Source organism: Chiloscyllium punctatum, chromosome 15 (assembly GCF_047496795.1).
Source record: "Chiloscyllium punctatum isolate Juve2018m chromosome 15, sChiPun1.3, whole genome shotgun sequence".
Lineage (NCBI taxonomy): Eukaryota > Metazoa > Chordata > Chondrichthyes > Orectolobiformes > Hemiscylliidae > Chiloscyllium > Chiloscyllium punctatum.
The window spans coordinates 39352995-39375119 of NC_092753.1; the positions used below are offsets into that span (position 1 = coordinate 39352995).

Sequence of the window (22125 nt, forward strand, 5' to 3'; positions counted from 1 at the left end):
AAATTGAGCTATCATGCCTGCAGGCAACACTAGGAACACTGTTCCCTCTGAGTTGCAGAGCCCCAAAATTGCACCAAGCATTAATACGTAATGATCTGTGTGCCTGCACATTGATTTCTAGCTTTGGAAATATTGCTGAAGCCAGACCTCAGAGATCTGCACAGAAGAAAAAGAAATCTGAAGGAACAAAAACTAGGTGTAATACGAATTTTGAGAACCAGTTTGTTAAATTTCTACCTCAGTCCCCAAAATCTGATGGCAGGGCCACATTCCTCTTTCCACCTGTACCATTTCGTCTGTTGGGGACCAAACTGCTGATGCATGTTCAACATCTGCCACCTCCCATCAATGTCCCACCATCATCCATAAGTGCACCTGGGTATAGAGAGGACAGTCTGATCCCATTGTGTGCAGTTTGGTATAGAGAGGACAGTCTGATCCCAGTGGGTCTAATTGGGTCGAGAGAGGACAGTCTGATCCCAGTGCGTGCAATTGGGTGCAGTGAGAACGGTTTGATCCCAGTGGGTCCAGTTGGGTGCAGTGAGGACAGTCTGATCCCAGTGGGTCCAGTTGGGTGCAGTGAGGACAGTCTGATCCCAGTGGGTCAAGTTGGGTGCAGAGAGGACAGTCTGACCTTAGTGGGTCCAGTTGGGTGTAGAGAGGACAGTCTGATCTTAGTGGGTCCAGTTGGGTGTAGAGGGGACAGTCTGATCTTAGTGGGTCCAGTTGGGTGTAGAGGGGACAGTCTGATCTTAGTGGGTCCAGTTGGGTTTAGAGAGGACAGTCTGATCCCAGTGGATGCAGTTGGGTTTAGCGAGGATAGTCTGATCCCACTGGGTGTAGTTGGGTATAGAGAGGACAGTCTGATCCCACTGGGTGCAGTTGGGTGTAGAGAGGACAGTCTGAACCCAGTGCGTGCAATTGGGTGCAGTGAGAACGGTTTGATCCCAGTGGGTCCAGTTGGGTGCAGTGAGGACAGTCTGATCCCAGTGGGTCCAGTTGGGTGCAGTGAGTACAGTCTGATCCCAGTGGGTCCAGTTGGGTGCAGAGAGGACAGTCTGACCTTAGTGGGTCCAGTTGGGTTTAGAGAGGACAGTCTGATCCCAGTGGGTCCAGTTGGGTGCAGTGAGGACAGTCTGATCCCAGTGGGTCCAGTTGGGTGCAGAGAGGACAGTCTGACCTTAGTGGGTCCACTTGGGTGTAGAGAGGACAGTCTGATTTTAGTGGGTCCAGTTGGGTGTAGAGGGGACAGTCTGATCTTAGTGGGTCCAGTTGGGTATAGAGAGGACAGTCTGATCCCAGTGGATGCAGTTGGGTGTAGAGAGGACAGTCTGATCCCAGTGGGTCCAGTTGGGTGTAGAGAGGACAGTCTGATCTTAGTGGGTCCAGTTGGGTGTAGAGGGAACAGTCTGATCTTAGTGGGTCCAGTTGGGTTTAGCGAGGATAGTCTGATCCCAGTGGATGCAGTTGGGTGTAGAGAGGACAGTCTGATCCCAGTGGGTCCAGTTGGGTGTAGAGAGGACAGTCTAATCCCTATGGGTACATTTGGGTTTAGAGAGGACAGTCTGATCCCAGTGGGTGAGTTGGGTGTAGAAAAGACAGTATGACTCCAGTGGGCACAGTTGGATGTAGAGAGGACAGTCTGATCCCAGTGGGTGAGTTGGGTGTAGAAAAGACAGTCTGACTCCAGTGGGTACAGTTGGGTGTAGAGAGGACAGTCTGATCCCAGTGGATGCACTAAGGTGTAGCAAAGGACAACCTGTTCCCAGTGAGTGCTGTTGGGTGTAGAGAGGACAATCTGATCCCAGTGGGTGCAGTAAGGTGTAGAAAGGACAACTTGTTCCCAGTGAGTGCTGTTGGGTGTAGAGAGGACAGTCTAATCCCAGTGGGTGCACTAAGGTGTAGAAAGGACAACCTGTTCCCAGTGAGTGCAGTTGGGTGTAGAGAGGACAGTCTGATCCCAGTGGGTGCAGTGAGGACCATCTGATCCCAGTGGGTGCAATTGGGTATAGAAGGGACAGTCTGATCCCACTGGGTGTAGTTGGGTATAGAGAGGACAGTCTGATCCCACTGGGTGCAGTTGGGTATAGAGAGGACAGTCTGATCCCAGTGGGTGCAGTTGGGTGTAGAGAGGACAGATGAAGAGCTTTTGCCCGAAACATCGATTTTCCTGCTTCTCGGATGCTGCCTGACCTGCTGTGCTTTTCCAGCAACACTCTAATCTTGGCTCTGCTCTCTACCATCTGCAGTACTCACTTTCACCCAGTGGGTGCAGTTTGGTGGTAGAAAGGAAAGTCTGATGCAGTGGGTGCAGTTGGGTGTACAGAGGACAGTTTGATCTCAATGGGTGCACCTGGCTGCAGAGAAGACAGTCTGATCCCAGGGGATGTAGTTGGGTGTGGAGGGGGCAGGCTGATCCCACTGGGTGCAGTTGGATGTAGAGAGGACAGTCTGATCCCAGTGGGTGCAGTTGGGTGTAGAGTGGATTGTCTGATCCCAGTAGGTCCAGTTGGGTGTATGGAGGACAGTCTGATCCCAGTGGGTGCAGTTGGTGTAGGGAAGACAGTCTGATCCCAGTGGGTCCAGTTGGGCATAGGGAGGACAGTCTGATCCCAGTAGGTCCAGTTGGGTGTATGGAGGACAGTCTGATCCCAGTGGGTACAGTTGGGTGTAGGGAAGACAGTCTGATCCCAGTGGGTCCAGTTGGGTGTAGGGAGGACAGTCTGATCCCAGTAGGTCCAGTTGGGTGTAAGGAGGACAGTCTGATCCCAGTGGGTCCAGTTGGGTTTAGAGAGGACAGTCTGATCCCAGTGGGTCCAGTTGGGTGTAAGGAGGACAGTCTGAACCCAGTGGGTCCAGTTGGGTGTTGGGTGGACAGTCTGATCCCAGTGGGTCCAGTTGGGTGCAGTGAGGACAGTCTGATCCCAGTGGGTCCAGTTGGGTTTAGAGAGGACAGTCTGATCCCAGTGGGTCCAGTTGGGTGTAGGGAGGACAGTCTGATCCCAGTGGGTGCAGTTGGGTGTAGGGAGGACAGTCTGACCCCAGTGGGTGCAGTTGGGTGTAAGGAGGACAGTCTGATCCCAGTGGGTCCAGTTGGGTGCAGTGAGGACAGTCTGATCCCAGTGGGTCCACTTGGGTGTAGAGAGGACAGTCTGATCCCAGTGGGTCCAGTTGGGTGTAAGGAGGACAGTCTGATCCCAGTTGGTCCAGTTGGGTGTAAGGAGGACAGTCTGATCCCAGTGGGTGCAGTTGGGTGTAGGGAGGACAGTCTGAACTCAGTGGGTCCAGTTGGGTGTAGGGAGGACAGTCTGAACTCAGTGGGTCCAGTTGGGTGTAGGGAGGACAGTCTGAACCCAGTGGGTCCAGTTGGGTTTAGAGAGCACAGTCTGATCCCAGTAGGTCCAGTTGGGTTTAGAGAGCACAGTCTGATCCAAAAGGGTGCAATCAGAGACTGTATTGCTCCAGTGAGCGGGCGCCCTCTGTTGCTGCTGCCGTTGTGAGAGGGTGGGACCTGCTCTCGGAGCTGTATATATGAGCAGGCAGCCGGCGGGAGCTTCATGCTGTGAACTGAGTGGGTGGGTGAATGAGCCAGGGAGGGACGGAGTGGAGCGAGCGGTGGCTGGCGATGTCTTCAGCCTGCGCGGATCTGTGCCGCTGTAAGAACGACAGGGGGCTGAGCAGTATCCTGTACCAGCTGCTGAGAAACGATGGCCAGGAACTCCCCCTCGGGCAGCAGGACCCCGCCGCTCCCTCGGCAGTCCCGGCTCAGGGCTGTCCCTGCAAATCCAGGCGGAAAGTGGTGCTCAAGTGCCCTCACATCACCTGCACGGCAGCGTCCGTGGTCCTGGCAAAGACCCTGAGCTTTGTGAGGAACGTGCCCTGTTTCCAGGCGCTGCCCTGTGATGACCAGCTAAAGCTGGTCAGAAGGTGCTGGGCGCCCCTCCTGGTCCTGGGACTAGCCCAGGACAAAGTCGAGTTTGAGACGGTGGAAACATCCGAGCCCAGTATTTTGCAGACGCTTTTAACCCACGGCCTCCCGAGCACCCAGGAGGGGACGGGCCACCAGCGCTTACTTTCGGCGGCGGAGACCCAGACTATTCAGCGGTTCCTGGTGAAGTGCTGGAGCCTGGACATTAGTCCCAAGGAGTATGCCTATTTGAAAGGGATTCTTCTGTTTAACCCAGGTTGGTGTATTCACAGGTACATTCATACACGCTTCAGGTCAAATGTTTCACCACGCACAAAAAAAAAAGTTTCAATATAGTCAGAGAAATAGAACGGGTATAATTGTTATGATTTGGTTTTACGTCTTGTTTTTCCATTTAATACGGACGCGCCGTTGGTGTTGTAAGTAGTTTTTTTCTCTCCCCGAAACGTGAGTAAGGTTGCCTTTCTCCTTGAATTGGAAAGCAGATGTTATGTACTGTCTGTCCTGTGATGGGGTTAATGTGTGATCAGGGCGAAAGTACATTCCGGTGGCAGTGGGGGGACTTACCCTTCTTCCACGCCCACCTTCCCACTGATTCCGACTAAAGTGGGGAGTGCAGCTGCAGTCCAATCCCAACTGAAACCCAGCGAGGATGAAACCTTTGCCATGCCGATCTTACACATCTTCACGATGTCCCAATGCACTTTACGGTGAAGTAGTCAGCCACAATGATCCCTGTTCAAACATCAGTGAGATAAATCACCAGCTAGTCTGTTTTAGTAAGGTTTACATTGGACAGGGCAACTTCCCACCACTTCTCCAAAATGAAGTTAAAAATCACACAACACCAGGTTATAGTCCAACAGGTTTAAATGGAAGCACTAGCTTTCTGAGCGCCGCTCCTTCATTCCCCAAAATGTGTCGTGATATTTTTTGCATTCATGGGAACAATGAACATCTCACGGAGACAGCTCGGTTTAACATCTGAGAGAAAGGATAGCACGCATAAAAGGCAGCGATGACCTCAGCTGCCTGTCTAGATTATGTGCTCATAGTTTGGAGTGGGGTTTGAATCCATAGCCTTTTGATCTTCTGACAAGTTTAAATTTAAAGCTTCTATGTTCATCAGCAACACTCCTAACACGTATCATCCAGAACTAACTGAAAAGTCTCTGCCGTGCAAATATATCTGCCATCAGTTTTCTGAAATTTAAATTCGAAACATTTGAAATGTCGTGAGCGGGTTTCTGTGTTTGTGGTTCCAGTGATGTGTCTGTATTTGGACACTGCTGGTACCTAAAACAATAGGAAAGCCCTCAGGCTGAATAATCACTTCTCAAGTCCTTGACCCTGGCAGGAACTGATACTGCAGCTCTTAATTTGAGACCCTGTAACTTACAGGATAAATGTAGCATTAAATGCCAAGCTCTTTCCATGCCAAAAATATTCTGCCCCAAACTTATTGTGACAAAAAAGAAATATCAGAGGCTACAGAATAGCAAATAAACAGTTGACTTTTCATTGCAGTGTTTAAAACCCTTGTTTTTCCATATTTCAACAGTTATAGCAATGTACATTTGATTTTTGATCTGATTAGAACTGGGTTTATTGTCACATGTACTTAAGTACAGGGATACAGCAAAAAATGTTCAAAGCTGCCAAATCCAATGTCATCTTATGTACAAAGATACCAAAATCTTAGGTAGAAATTACAAAAATAAATAATTGAAGGTGAAAGTTCAGCATTATAGCCTTTCTAAAGCAAGCTTCAACTCGAGGCTGGGAGTCTGTACTAGACTCCCTCGAGACTAGTCAGACATATCCAGTAGCAGATGACAGTGAATGTGTCACTCCTCCCTTCAGGAGAGAATTCACCTCCAAATTCTTTCTAAGGCACTGCCCCGTATGATAAGCAGCTCACCTTTGACTCCTTGAAATGTACCATTAAAATTGTACTGGCTTTAATCAGGAGTATTTTGGAGTACTCTATTGAAGCTGTAAATTGAATCCATTCAAGAAAGACCGGTTTGTTTAGTTGTTTGCCCTGTGCTCTCTTCCTCCATCAATGATACACTGTACCTGCAGTATTTACCCACAGGTTGCAATCCAGAGCTTCATTAAGATGACTTTGATAGTGCTTCTCTCTTTTATATTTCTAATCCGCAACAGAGAAAAGCAGCAATTTCAAAGAAGTGCAATCCCTTGGAAAATTCCATCTAAATCACATATTAACTTAATGTTGACACAGTGGGCTGAGACTTCCCTCACAGTGAGGTCGAACTGGAAAAATAGGGATGAGCTTTGGGACAGGTCTCTGACTCATTCCTATCAAGTGGAACTTTTCCAGGGTCAGACTGGAAATATTTATTCTACACTGTTGGACAGCCAATCAGGATATCCCAACTGGGGATGATTTTTGTGGAATTTGCCAAAGTCACTGTAGCCCTCACCCCTATCACAAACAAGATCCTCCAGCTTGTTGTGCAAAGTGTTTCTGAGGCTGCCTAGGACAAACTGGATGTTTAAAGGCCCAATGTCTGGCTTGCATGAATGAAATGGCAAAACCACAGCTCTGTTTGATCATGCAGTGCATCACATGCATCAGGAGTCTCCAATACAATCATTCTGTTTTGATTAATGAGGGCATCTCCAAGTTGAGGTTTCCTTCCCAGTTTCTGACCACGCTCAGTAATACCACTTCTCTTGGTGTGGTTGCTATGGCTCTAGAACACCGCTCGGCAGCATCATGGACTCGCCAGTTGTGTCCATTAAAATGACAACTGTGGAGGGAGTTGATTAGGAGGCTGCTTGCTGGCTTCCAACAACTGCAGGCTCAGGAGCACCATTTGGCCCCAATTGTGGTCCCAGGTGAATAGTCCACAAAAATGTTTTTGAGGAAATGTTGCTTGGATTTTTTTTTCTGAGTGGGAATGGATTGATGTTGGAGCAGTTAGTGCACAATATCAAATAATGTATTGCACAGAAAGAAGCCATTGTGTTAGCTCCTCAGTTAGAGCTCCTGCTCCAATTTCATTGTCCTTCCTACAGATCTTTTAATTTTAAATTATTATTCATGCCTTTTTAAATTCACCTCATAATTTCTGTGTCAATTGACCCTTGCGTTGAGCCTGCTATGATGCATTAATCCTCTGTGTGAAACATCTCTTCTTTAACTTGTCACCTTTCCCATCACTTTTATTCATTTTGTAATAATCTAGATCTATGTCTATTTTGTTTCCTATTTGCCAACTTTCTCTACTTATCCTTTCTCATTTTGAAAACTTCAGTTAATTGTTTCCTTTTCACCCAGTAGAAAAGGTTACTTCTTTTCAGCCTTTCACATCAACAATAACTTTTCGTTCTTGGTGTCACTCTGATATTTTTGTTTTGTTATACTCTTCCAATACCACTATATATGGCTTGATTTGAACTCATAGAATCACAGCATCCCAAATATTTGAAGGACTCCAGTTCTGTACTTAGCAATGTTTTATATAACATAAATGTCACTTACCTTTGTTTACAGTCAATGTCCAGGATTAAAATTCCCAAACCCATTTTCGTTTTATGGCCTTAAGTACCTGCATTCTGAATTTAACTGTATCTTTCATCTGAACCTCTAAATCACTGTTTCCCTGATATAATGATCTTCTGGTATGCTTATTTTCATTTTTGTAAATTCTATTATTTCACTGCATGTGTTACATGATTAGATTAGATTCCGTACTGTATGGAAACAGGCCCCCCCCCACCCCCGCAACAAGTCCACACCGACCCTCCGAAGAGTAACCCACCCAGACCCATTCCCCTACCCTATATTTACCCCTGACTAATGCACCTAACACAATGGGCAATTTAGCAAGGCCAATTCACCTAACCTGCACATCTTTGGACTGTGGGAGGAAACCCACACAGACACTGGGAGAATGTGCAAACACAGAGAGTTGCCCGAGGCAGGAATCAAACCCAGGTCCCTGGAGCTGTGAGGCAGCAGTACTAACCACTGAGCCACCGTGCCACCCCAAATGTACCTAACTGTACCTTTTTTGTTCTTCTGTAATCTTTTGCATTTTTTTCTCACAGTTGACTGAACTGTACAGTTTGATATCACCAGCAATTTTTGATATAATTCCTCCTGAGAAAATGTAATCAGAAACACTAATACAATGAATGGTGAATTCGACAAAGTAATCGCACCCCATCTCTGTTTTACATTCAATGTAAAGTAGTAAGACATACCCATAAATTTTCTTTTACAAGATGAAAGTCAATTGTACATGGTGTTTCATGTGATGGCAGTGTTGCTTGGTGCATACTAGCCACACTTACCCTTTCAAAAAAAAAGCTAGTGCAATCCTGTAAAAGAAAAGTCAGTTACCAAAACATTGAATGTTACAGAATACTACATGTTCTGCACTCCTGCCTCTATCAACTCCTTGTTTATTGCATTGCATTTGAGCCTTCTTGCACAGTTTTTGACTATAACAGAGTATGCTGTATTTTCAAAGATAACCATTGGACTACAGTTGCATTTGATGCATTTTGCATCTATAGGCATCTTGTTTATCCTCAGCATCAGTAGTGAATGAAATATGAATCAGTAAAAGGCCACGCTTTCGTCACTCTTCAAAGATCATGCATCACCATACATATGATGAAAGAGGGAAGTTAAAGATTTCATTGGCAAAGACTAGTGGGATTGAGAAAGTAAAATCAGGAACTCCTGGATGTTAGTAACATATAAATCTGCAGTAAGTGTTTAAATTGCAAAAAGCTTTGGCTCGGAACTATAGACCGGTGAGCCTGATGTCGGTGGTTGGAGGGAATCCTGAGGGACAGGATATACATGTGTTTGGAAAGGCAAGGACTGATTAGGGATAGTCAACATGGCTTTGTGCGTGCGAAATCATGTCTCACAAACTTGATTGAGTTTTTTGAGGAAGGATTGTTGAGGGCAGAACAGTAAATGTGATCTATATGGACTTCAGTAAGCCATTCGACAAGGTTCCTCATGGGAGACTGATTAGCAAAGTTAGATCTCATGGAATACAGGGAGAACTAACCATTTGGATACAGAACTGGCTCAAAGGTAGAAGACAGAGGGTGACCAGTGGAGGAGTGCCACAAGGATCAGTGCTGGGTCCTCTACTTTTTGTCATTTAAATAAATGATTTGGATGCGAGCATAGGAGGTACAGTTAGTAAGTTTGCAGATGACACCAAAATTGGAGGTGTAGTGGACAGTTAAGAGGGTTACCTCAGATTACAACAGGATCTTGACTAGATGGGCCAATGGGCTGAGAAGTGACAGATGGAGTTTAATTCAGATTAGTGCGAGGTGCTGCATTTTTGGAAAGCAAATCTTAGCAGGACTTACACACTTAATGGTAAGGTCCTAGGGAGTGTTGCTGAACAAAGAGACCTTGGAGTGCAGGTTCATTGAAAGTGGAGTCGCAGGTAGATAGGATAGTGAAGAAGGCGTTTGGTATGCTTTCCTTTATTGGTCAGAGTATTGAGTACAGGAGTTGGGAGGCCACATTGCGGCTGTATAGGACATTGGTTAGGCCACTGTTGGAATATTGTGTGCAATTCTGGTCTCCTTCCTATCAGAAAATGTGAAACTTGAAAGGGTTCAGAAAAGATTTACAAGGATGTTGCCAGAGTTGAAGGATTTGAGCGAAAGGGAGAGGCTGAACAGGCTGGGGCTGTTTTCCCTGGAGCCTTGAAGGCTGAGGGGTGACCTTATAGAGGTTTACAAAATTATGAGGGGCATGGATAGGGTAAATAGGCAAAGTCTTTTCCCTGGGGTGGGGGAGTCCAGAACTAGAGATCATAGGCTTAGGGTGAGAGGGGAAAAATATAAAAGAGACCTATGGGGCAACTTTTTCACACAGAGGGTGGTACATGTATGGAATAAGCTGCAAGAGGAAGTGGTGGAGGCTGGTACAATTGCAACATTTAAGAGGTATTTGGATGGGTATATGAATGGGAAGGGTTTGGAGGGATATGGGCCGGGTGCTGGAAGGTGCGATTAGATTGGGTTGGGATATCTGGTCGGCATATGGGTTGGACTGAAGGGTCTGTTTCCGTGCTGTACATCTCTATGACAATGACGCTATGAATGAGTTGGAGGCCAAACTGCGGACACTGTGATACATCAGGGAGAGGCAGTTACCTTGACATTTTGTACTAGGAGGTGATCATAACTTTTAGAATAAGGTCTTCTGATTTGGTTTGTGTGGAGGGAAAGGAATGTGTGACTGTGACTGTGGGAGATAAGGATACCCAGAGCACAGTAGTACAGGAGATTCAGCCAACAGATTTGTCGATATTTCCACCTTTTTTGATAAGAGTGACATCTGCAGGGGTGATGAGCGAACCAACTGTGGCACCAGGGTACAATAAAAATGAATGGATTGGCAGTAAGGGATAGTATAAAGAGTAACAGACACTCCCTTTGTGCAGTTAAGAGCATGTGTGCAGAAGGCTTTGACAGCTACAAGATGCCAGGTTTTGGAACGTCTGCTTAAGGGTCGGAACAAACTTGGATTTAAGCCAGTTGTCATGGTCTACATAGATACAAATGACATGCATAGAAGTGGGGAATAGTTTCTGCATAGACTGTACATCAAGGCTCGGCACCAAATTGAAGAGCAGAACCTCAAGACAATAACCTGGATCTGAGCCTTATACAGTTGGTAGAGGGCACATAAAATTCGTGAAGCTTATCCAACATTGAAAACGATGTAAATTCTGGTTTGTGGGCATCTATCTCAGTACTGAGGAAACTGGGGTATGTCCCATTCTGATGGCGTGTACTTGAACTGCCCTGAGATCACTGTTTTAGCTAATAATGTAACTGGAAGGTAGAGAAGGCCCTAAAGTACACAGTGTGGGTTAAGCTTGAAGCAAATGTAGATGTAGAAAATCATAGAGTAGAGTCAAGGCAGATGAGTAAGATAGAAATATGGGAAATAAAAGTCAGAAAATGACAGGAAGGGACAGAGAGGAAAGAAAAAAAGCACAAGGATACTGTGACAGTCAGGATAATATGTTACAAAGATAACAAAAAGAAAAACTAAAGGCTCTGTATCTGAAAGGACATGATGTAATTAAGTTAATTGTGCCCATTAACTTAAATAAATCTGATCTGATGACCATTACAGAATTGAATCCTGAATATTGAAGCATATATGACATTCAAGTTGAATAGGAAGCTCCGTGAAGGTGAAGGCGTGAGCACTGATGATCAAGATGGCATTGACGCAATAATTACAAATGACCTTGGTTTCGGAGATCAGGATGTAGAATTAGGTTGGGTGAAGCAAGGACTAGTAGGGAAAAGAAGCCACTGATAGGAGTGACGACAGACCCATAACAGTCACCACAATATCAGATGAAGGTTACAAGATGCTTTCTTGTTTGATTGTAATAAAGGGACAATGATAATCATGTTGAGGTTGTCCAGGACATTGATGAGGTCTCTTCTGGTGTAATGTGTGCAGTTCTGATTGCCTTGTTATAGGAATGATTTTTCTTAAACTCCTGAGGGTTCAGAAAACATTTATCAGGATGTTGCTGGGAATGGAAAGTTTGAGATATAAAAGCAGATTGGAAAGGCTGAGTCTTTTTTCATTGGAGCGTAGGAGGTTGAGGGGTGTCCTTATTGAGATTTATAAAATCATGAGGGCCTTAGGTAAGGTGAATGACCAGGTCTTTTTCCTAGAGTGGGGAAATTCAAAACTAGGGGGATCTTTTTTACACAGAGTGTCTTGTGTATGGAATGAACTGCCAGAGAAAGTGATGGATACAGGTACAGTTACATGTTGAATACACTTTTGGATAGGTTCATGAATATGAAAGGTTTGGAGCAATATGGAGAAAGTGAGGATGGCAGATGCTGGAGATCAGAGTCGAAAAGTATGGTGCTGGAAAAGCACAGCAGGTCAGGCAGCATCTGAAGAGCAGGAGAGTAGATGTTTCGGGCTTAAACCCTTCATCAGGAATGTGGAGTTGGGGGAAGGGGGCTGAGAGATAAAGAGGAAGGTGGGAGTGGGGGTGAGATAGCTGGGAAGGTAATACATAGATGGAGGTGAAGATGAAGGTGATAGGTCAGAGGGGAGGATGGAGTAAATAGGTTGGAAAAAAGATGGCCAGGAAGGACAGTTCAAGAGGGCGGTGCCAGTTTGGATCTGGGATAAGCTTGGGGGAAAAGAGAGATGAGGAAACTGGTGAAGTCGTTGTTGATGCTGTGTGGTTGGAGAATGCCAAGGCAGAAGATGAGGCATTCTTCCTCCAGGTATTGGATAGCTTGGATTTGGCGGTGGAGGAGAAATATGTAAAGTTGTTCACTTTGGCAGAAAGAATGAAAATGCAGAGTCTGATTTGAATGAAGAACAATAGCAGAATTTCAAGGTGCAGAGAAATTTAGGTGATCTGGTGCAGAAATCACAAAAAGTTAATATGCGGGTACAGCAAGTGATTAAGATGGCCAATTGAATGCTGTCTTTTATCATGAGAGGAACTGAACTCAAGAGGATGATATGGATCAGTAATACAGGGCATTGGAGAGACCACATCTCAAATACTGTAATCATTTTGATCTCCTTACTAAAAGAAAGGATCTAAATGTATTACAAGCAGTTTAGAGCAAATTTACTGGATTGATACCTGGTATAGGAGAAAGTGAGGACTGCAGATGCTGGAGATCAGAGCTTAAAAATGTTTTGCTGGAAAAGCGCAGCAGGTCAGGCAGCATCAAAGGAACAGGAGAATCGACGTTTCGGGCTAAGCCCTTCTTCAGGAATGAGGAGGGTGTGCCAAGCAGGCTAAGATAAAAGGTAGGGAGGAGGGAGTTGGGGGAGGGGCGTTGGGAATACGATAGGTGGAAGGAGGTTAAGGTGAGGGTGAAAGGCCGGAGAGGGGGTGGGGGCGGAGAGGTCGGGAAGAAGATTGCAGGTCAAGAAGGCGGTGCTGAGTCTGAGGGTTGGGACTGAGGAAAGCTGGAGGAATCTGTATTCATCCCATTTCCCCTCCCCCCACCTTTTCTCAGAAATGCACAGTAGGTCAGGCAGCATCCGAGGAGCAGGAAAATCAATGTTTCGGGCAAAAGCCCTTCAGCAGGGATAGAGGCAGGAAGCCTCCAGGGTGGAGAGATAAATGGGTAAGGGGGGTGGGGCTGGGGAGAAGGTAGTAAAGAGTACAATAGGTGAATGGGGGTGGGGATGGAGCTGATAGGTCAGAGAGGAGGGTGGGGGAGGGTAGCAAAGAGTACAATGGGTGGATGGAGGTGTGGGTGAAGGTGATAGGTCAGAGGAGAGGGTGGAGCAGATAGGTGGGAAGGGAGATTGGCAGGTAGGACAGGCCATGAGGATGGTGCTGAGCTGGAAGTTAGGAACTGGGGTAAGGTGGGGGGAGGGGAAATGAGGAAACTGGTGAAGTCTACATTGATGCCCTGGGTTTGAAGTGTTCCGAGGCAGAAGATGAGGCGTTCTTCCTCCAGGCGTCGGGTGGTGAGGGAGCAGCGGTGAAGGAGGCCCAGGACCTGCATGTCCTCAGCAGATTGGGAGGGGGAGTTGAAATGTTGGGCCACAGGGGTTGATTGGTGCAGGTGTCCCAAAGATGTTCCCTAAAGCGCTCTGTGAGGAGGCGTCCGGTCTCCCCAATGTAGAGGAGACCACATCGGGAGCAATGGATACAATAAATGATATTGGTGGATGTGCAGGTGAAACTTTGATGGATGTGGAAGGCTCCTTTGGGGCCTTGGATGGAGGTGAGGGAGAAGATGTGGGCGCAGGTTTTGCAATTCCTGTGGTGACAGGGGAAGGAGACAGGATGGGAGGGTGGGTTGTTGAGGGACGTGGACCTAACCAGGTAGTCACGGAGGGAACGGTCTTTGCGGAAAGCGGAAATAGGTGGGGAGGGAAATATATCCCTGGTCCTTTTGGAGGTGGCGGAAATGTCAGCGTATGATGCGGTTTATGCAAAGGTTAATAGGGTGGAAGGTGAGGAGGGGAGGTTCTGTCCTTATTACGGTTGGAGGGGTGGGGTTTGAGGCCGGAGGTGCGGGATGTGGATGAGATGCGTTGGAGAGTATCTTCAACCACATGGGAAGGGAAATTGTGGTCTCTAAAGAAGGAGGCCATCTGGTGTGTTCTATGGTGGAAATGGTCTTCCTGGGAGCAAATACGACGGAGGCGGAGGAATTGGGAAGATGGGATGGCATTTTTGAAGGAGGTAGGGTGGGAAGAGGTGTAATCCAGGTAGCTGTGGGAGTTGGTGGGTTTGTGAAAAATGTCAGTGTCAAGTTGGTCATTATTAATGAAGCTGGAGAAGTTCAGGAAAGGGAGGGAGGTGTCCGAGATGGTCCAGGTAAATTTAAGGTCGGGGTGGAATGTGTTGGTGAAGTTGATGAACTGCTCAACCTCCTCACGGGAGCATGAGGTGGCGCCAATGCAGTTTAGCATCAATGTAGTGGAGGAAGAGGTGGAGTGGTGCCGGTGTAACTGCGGAAGATGGACTGTTCTAAGTAACTGACAAAGCAACAGGCATAGCTAGGCCCCATACGGGTGCCCATGGCTACCCCTTTTGTCTGGAGGAAGTGGGAGGATTCGAAGGAGAAATTGGTGAGGGTGAGGACAAGTTCAGCCAAACGAATGAGAGGGTCAGTGGAAGGGTACTGTTGGGGATGTTGGGAGATGAAGAAACAGAGGGCTTGCAGGCGGATGGAGGTGTAGAGGGACTGGATGTCCATGGTGAAGATGAGGCATTGGGGGCCAGAGAAATGGAAGTCTTCGAGGAGGTGGAGGGCATGAGTGATGTCTCGAACATATGTGGGGAGTTCCTGGACCACGGGGGATAGTACAGTATCGAGGTAGGTGGAGATGAGGTCAGTGGGGCAGGAGCAGGCTGAGACAATGGGTCGGCCAGGGTGGTCAGGCTTGTGGATCTTGGGAAGGAGATAGTCCGGGAACCCCGCACCACCCGATTCTATGAGGTTGGAAGCTGTGGATGGGAGATCTCCTGAGGTGATGAGGTTCTGTATGGTCTGGGAGATGATGGTTTGGTGATGGGGAGTGGGATGGTAGGAGGAGGTGTCTTTGAGTTGGCGTCTGGCTTCAGCAGTGTAGAGGTCAGTGCACCAAACGACCACTGCACCCCTTTTATCTATTGGCTTGATGGTGAGGTTGGGATTGGAGCAGAGGGAGTGGAGGGCTGCGCGTTGTGAGGGTGAGAGGCTGGAGTATGGGAAGGGGATAGACAGGTTGAGGCGGTTAATGTCTCGGTGGCAGTTGGAAATGATGAGATCGAGAGCGGATAATAGGCCAGCATGGGGTGTCCAGGTGGATGGAGTGTGTTGGAGGCGGGCAAAGGGGTCCTCGGAAGGTGGGCAGGAGCCCTGATTGAAAAAGTAAGCTTGGAGCCAGAGACGGCGGAAGAAGTGTTCGACGTCACGGTGTATATTAAATTCATTGATGCGTGGGCGAAGGGGGATGAAGGTGAGTTCTTTGTTGAGGACTGATCATACGTCCTCAGTGAGGGGGAGGTCTGGGGGGATGGTGAAAACCCGGCAGGGCTGGGAGCTAGGACCTGGGACCTGGTGTAGGTGTGGTGCCTGTAACTGGAGTGGGAGTGGTGGTAGGGGGAATGGGGGTGGAGTCATGAGCAGGGGTGGTGTTCCACTCAGGGTTCTGGGGGGGTGGGGATGGTGACAGTGGGATCTATGGGGGGGGGGGGGGGAGCGTGTCGACAGAATGCAGGTGAGTGGCGTTGGTGGGGGCAGAAGTGGTGATGAAGTGGGGGGGCGGAAGTTGCTGAGTGTGTGCTGTGCTTTTCCAGCACCACTCTAATCTCGAATCAGCTACTTACTATTTATGTTAATGATTTAGATCAATGACAGAGCATAATGTATTTAACTTTGCTGATGATACAAAGCCAGCTGAAAATTCAAGCCTTGGTAAGTGTACAAAGATGCTGCAAAGAAAACAGATAGGTCAACTGAATAGGAAAAAGGCTGGCAGATGGAGTACAATTGGTAAAAATGTGAGTTTATTCACTTTGGTTCGAAGAAAAGGGGAATTTTTTAAAAAACCATGAAACTAGTAAATCTTAATTTTCAGAGAAACTGGTGTAACCAAACAATGGACCAATATTACCAAAGAATTCATGTGCTGGTACAGGAAACAAGTAGGAAAGCAACTGCATGTTAGCTTACACTGTAAGAGGACAGGAGCACAAGAATAAAGCAGTCTTGCTACAATTTATGTGGCTTTAATGAGACCACAACAAGAATACTGTGTGCAATTTTGCTTTCCATATTTAAGGAAGCATATAGTTGCATTGGAAGCAGCACAGTGTAAGTTCATTAGCTTGTTCCCTGGGCTAACAGCATTGTCCTGAGATGAAAGGTTGAGCAAAGTTGACTTATATTCTTCGGAGTTCTGAAGAATAAGAAGTCATCTAATTGAAATATTCAAGAATGTTAAGAGGATTGACAGGGCTGTGGAATCTAAAACAAGGAGGAAGCTTCAAGGTAAGGAGTCAGTGACTTAAGACTCAGATAAGGAAAAATTCTTCTTTCAAAGGTTGTATGGAATTCTCTACCACCGAAAACTGTGCAAGCATTATTATATAATACTTCTAGAACTGCGTTATAGGGCTTTCTGGTTTCTCAAGGAATCAAGGGAAGGCAATAGGAAAGTGAAATTGAAAACCAAGATCAGCAATGATAATAAAGAATGGTAAAGCAGTCTCCAAAGGCACACGTTTTCTTTCTTAGTCTTGTTTTCTTAACCTATAGTTCCAACGTGGCACAGATAGCAAGTCAACAGATTGTTTTCCATTTTGTTGGTAAAGCCTCATAAATCTTTGGCTCCATTCCATGAGACGAATGTATGACTTAGCAGCAGAAGTAGGTTATTTGGCCTCTTGAACTTGTTCTGCCACTAAATAAGATGTTTTAAATTCACTCATGTGATGTGGATGTTGCCGGCTGGGCAAACATTTATTGCCTGTCACTAGTTGCCCTTGGGAAGGAGGTGGCGAACTGCCTTCTTGAATTTATGCAGTCTGTATGCTAAAGGTAACCCCACAATGCTCTTAGGGAAAGAATTCCAGAATTTTGATCCAACAACAGTAAAGGAACAGTGATATATTTCCAAGTCAGGCTGGTGAATGCCTTGGAGGTGATGGTGTTTGCATGGGAATACTGCCCTTGTCTTTCTAGATGGAAATGGTTATGGACTTGGAAGGTGCTAACATCCATGGCCAACGTCTGCAGTGCACCTAGTAGGTCATTCACACTGTTACTCTTGAGCATCGGTAATGGAGGGAGTGAATGCTTGTGGATGTGGTGCCAAGCAGACTGCTTTGACCTAGATAGTGTCAAACCTTTTGGGTGTTGTTGGAGCTGCACTCAACCACGTATGTGGGGAATATTCCATTTTGTACCTTGTAGATTATGAACAGGCTTTGGGGAGTCAGGAGTTGAGATAATCACTGCACTGTTCCTGGCCTCTGGCCTGCTCTTGTAGCCATTGTCTTTATATGGTGAATTCAGTTGAGTTTCTAATTAATAGTAATCCAGGATATTGATGGGAAGAGATTCAGTGATGTTAACACCATTTCTTGTCATGAAATAGGGTTATACTGCCTCTTATTGGAGATGGTTATTGCCTGACATTTGAATGGTGCAAATGTTACTTGCCACTTGTTAGCACAAGTTTGGATATTGGCCAAATTTTGTTGCATTTGAACTTTGACTGCTTAAATATATGAAGTATTGCGAGTGATGGATGATCAATCATTGGCAAACATCTCCACTTCTGACCTTCTGATGGAGGGAAGTTTATTGATGAAGCAGCTGAAGATGGTTGGGCTTAGGACACTACCCTGAAGAACTCCTGCAGACATGTCCTGGACCGGAGATGACTGACTTCCAACAACGAGAACCATCTTCTTTTGTGCCAGGTATGACTCCAACCAGTGGAGAGTTTGCCCCCAATATCCATTGATAGCAGCTCTGCCAGGGCTCCATGATGTGACAACTTGGTCAAATGTAACCTTGATATCAAGAGCTGTCACTCTCACTTTACCTCTGGAATTCAGCTCTTTTGTTCATGTTTGAACACAGCTGATGTATTTGTGTTTTTAATACAACAGTTCAATTTACTCCCTATAATCTCTGATTTGTTTGCCTAACAAGAATCAGCTCACTTTAAAAATATTCAATGACTCCGTTCTCAATGTCTTATGAGGAAAGAGTTCCAAGAGCACACAAGCCTCTAAACTGAGAACTTCTCCTCATCTTTGTCTTAGAAAGATGGCCCTAGTCTCAGCTGACCTATAAGAGGGATGTTCTTTTTGAAATGTTATCTGTCCTGGAGTATTTATTTCCTAACGTTGGTTACCTTGTAACCATGTATCTGAACCTAAATCATTTATCTATAAGACCATAAGACATAGGAGTGGAAATAAGGCCATTCGGCCCATCGAGTCCACTCCGCCATTCAATCATGGCTGCTGGGCACTTCAACTCCACTTACCCGCATTCTCCCCGTAGCCCTTAATTCCCCGAGACAACGAGAATCTATCAATCTCTGCCTTGAAGACATTTAGTGTCCCGGCCTCCACTGCACTCTGCGGCAATGAATTCCACAGGCCCACCACTCTCTGGCTGGAGAAATGTCTCCGCATTTCATGCTACTAGTTTATCAAATTTATTGAAGATGCTCCACACATTTAGATTAAGTGACTCAATTTTATTTCTCAGTACTTTTGTTTTTCAATGATCTTAGTGTCTGATACAGTTCTACTATTAAATTCTCTGCCCCTTTCAGTCCCACTCAATTTGATCAACCTAAGTATACTTTTCTGTTGCTTCAACTTTTATGTTTGGATTTCTAGACCTCTGTTCAGCTAAATTCTCCTCCCCTCTGTTAAATGTAAAGCTATTTTCCCTCCTCCAACCTCTTTTATTCTTATGTTTGTAAGCTTTATGTATTCCTGCCACACTCTGGTTATTATGATCCATGCTGCTACACTACACTATTATCTAGTGCTTTTCTTTAGTATTCTAAATCTTCCTTCACATGGATATTGCCCCACTTTCCGACATCCCATCCCCCACCATCACCAGTATTTAACTTTAACTCTTTGGCTCACCAATCTTTGAGCCATGTATTCACCTTTCTGATCATGCTTCTCCTATATTAATTTGCTTGTGGCTCATTTATCAACCCTGGGATTATTATCTTTTTTGTAAAAAAAAAAGTTAGCCCTCAGCTGCTCAATTTTCTTCAGCAAAGCCTCCTTCTTGGCACTTCTGTGCTGTTGGTATTCACTGTTCGCTTCCACTTAAGTTTCTCCCCAGGCCTGAGGTGCTATCCTCAACCCAGCACTAGCAGGCAATCCCAGGCTGTAAAATATATGTTCTTCCCTGCAGAGTGCAGTGTCTATCCAACTGGACAAACTGTTCATGACCACATATCTTTACATCACCACACTTAACTCGTTTCAGTTACTGAAATGTTCGCTTTACCTGCAGTGATGTGAATTTTACTTGTGGCAGGGTATTTTGCCTGATGCAACAATGCTTATCCTATTTCCTGAAACATAAATGAAGACGTAAATGTCTTAAATGCACTAATTCCACATGCACTACATGTGGAATTAGTTTAGAATTAGGCTTAATTGTCATGTGTATTCAAGTACAGGGATACAGGAGTACAGTGGAAAGTTTCCAATGTCTCTATTCGCAGTGTTATCATTGGTACAAGGTACCTAGGTTCAAAATCTTAGGTAAAAAGTAGAAAAAAAAATTAAAAGTTCAACATTACAGTTCTTGTATAAAGTATAAGAAATAAAGTTGAAAATTCTAAATAAAAGTCCTACTTTAGCAATGGGCCTGCAGTTGCTCCGCGCTGGGCTATCTCCACAAGGGCTGGAAAGCAATCCCCCTGCCCCCAACACCCAGCTTGATCTTTCCCACGCTGTGGTCAGTCTCTCCATCTACATCCATCAACTGTCTCTTAAAGGCATTTCTTTGAGTATTTCCTTTCACTACCTTTGGAACTGGTTTAAATTCATGATCGGCCAACATTGATTCATCAAACAAAATAAATAGATTTTTGATTCTGTCTGAAACTATCATTATTAAAATAAGTCTATGAAATTTCCTCTTAGCCCTCTGTGTTCCAGCACCTGTGCCTTCCCCTGAAATTTAAAATTTGTTGAGACTATTTAACACCGTCACATATTTAATTAATCTTGACAAAGTGTATTAAATATTTGCTTTTGTTTTAATTTTTGACCACCAAAAGCTGCGCCATGAAAATGTTTTATGTAGTTCAAGGTCTTTTATACGGTTGAGGTCTGTTTTTAAGTTTGTGTTTTATTAATGTTAATATAGATTCCTCATTTCTCTGGTGCCAAAATGTTGCTCTATCCTTTTTCTAGAGCTGCCAGGACTGCACTGTACAGAATACATACAGAGCCTTCAACAAGAAGCAAGGCAAGCTCTCAATGAATATGTGAAAACTATGTATACACAAGATCAGACTCGCTTTTTCAGCTTGATCATTGCGCTTTCCATGCTCCGATCCATTACAGCAAGTGTTATTGTTGAACTTTTTTTCAGACCTACTGGTAATGTCAATATAGAAGACAAGTTGCTGGACACATTGTGTGCCTACAGCAAGCCTCAAGCTACGGAGAAAACAAGTACATACTGAATACTGACTTTGCCTGATGTGAATATGCTGTAAAATAGACTAAGTTATTTGTGTTTTTGCAGACAGTATTTTTGTAAAATATATAGTATATTGCTAATCTCAAATTTAATGTAAAATTTATTCTGAATAAATGCAACATTATCAAGATTGACTGAGCTCTTATAAACTTGTGTAATTTTCCAGTATAATGTTTTTGATTTATTTTAGTATGAGAACATTAAATGTTGTATGATAATATTTACCAAACTCTTCTTCATATTGTACAACCGTTATTTTGTTCATGGTTTTCCAATAGACCGTGATCTGGACACTTCACTTTGTATCTCAATAATAAAAGAGAGTGTGATTGTGTTGGGGTTAGCTTACAGTTGATGGTTGATAACAACATTTTAGACAAGCTGTTTGATTCATTTCTTTTGACAGAAACTGAGAAAGAAAGTTGTGAATTTCATGTTCTTAAGATGGCCAAATATATAAAATTTACAGCACAGGAACAAGTCACACAAATCAGCAGATGGATCTTTGGATATTATTCTCCTCCTGAGCCCCCTTCTGACATTACATCATTTAATTCAATCAGCATATCCTTCTATTTATTTCTCTATCATATGCTCATCAAAGTTCCTTTTGAACTTTAAGTGTGGTCCTGTGTAAGGGAATGCAACAGCCACAAAACAGTACCATAAACAACACAAAGATAAATAATCAATTAATGTGTTTTGGTGTTAATAATGGTGAAGTAAAGATTGATCAGGACACTGGGGAAAACAGAATGCTCTTTGACTGGTGCTGTGGAATTTCTTACATCTACCTGGGTAGACAAATAACATCAAAGTACATTGTGACACTCCCATTTGTATTGCATAATGTAGATCATTTGTCCAGGCTATACACAGACTTGAATCCGTGAAGTTCTGACTGAGGCCAGTGAGTTTGGATTTCATGCAATCGTGTAAAACAGATTGTCACAATGCTTTACATCTCTCATGAGTTTTATTTCCACTGATTTCAAATGCTACCAATTGAATGAAGCAAAGACATGAGAAAGTGAAACTTCTTCAATTAACGAATGTCAGTTTTCAGTTTTATTTTGTAGTTTTACATGTATAGAAATTTGCTGAATAAAAGGCAGGCAATTTGGCCGAACAATTATATGCCAGCCTTTTACTGTAGCAATCAAGAATTAATCCCACTGTTCAGTCTTGTCCTGGAGTTCTTTTTATTTTTGCCTCAAATATTTTTAGTTTTCCATCAATAAGTGCAATGATCTCTACATCATCCTTCTCCCAGCAACATGGTCCAGGCTCCAACAATCCTCCACACACAGACATTTTCCTCACTTCTGTCTTCATCTTTTATAGTTCCACTAATTCCTCACAATAGTGCAATGTTGATAATATTCTCAAATGCAATAAGTATAGGTTCTTATTTCTAGATAACTTTTCAATAGTTCCAGGCTTTACGCTTT

At 44.8% G+C, this 22125-nt stretch overlaps 1 protein-coding gene across 1 annotated transcript; it reads left to right on the forward strand.

The window, feature by feature from the left end:
* Window positions 1-3542: 3542 nt before the first annotated feature.
* nr0b1 (nuclear receptor subfamily 0, group B, member 1) lies at window positions 3543-20808 on the forward strand. Its single transcript, XM_072585025.1, has 2 exons — window positions 3543-4184; window positions 20383-20808. Exons 1-2 carry the CDS (start codon window positions 3584-3586, stop codon window positions 20655-20657), a joined length of 876 nt encoding a protein of 291 aa, XP_072441126.1. The 5' UTR covers window positions 3543-3583; the 3' UTR covers window positions 20658-20808.
* Window positions 20809-22125: the final 1317 nt, after the last annotated feature.

Coding starts and splice junctions, on each gene's coding strand:
- nr0b1 (XM_072585025.1), top strand. CDS start 3,584: ATGAGCCAGGGAGGGACGGAGTGGAGCGAGCGGTGGCTGGCGATGTCT. Junction 4,185..20,382: donor GATTCTTCTGTTTAACCCAG/GTTGGTGTATTC, acceptor TCCTTTTTCTAG/AGCTGCCAGGACTGCACTGT.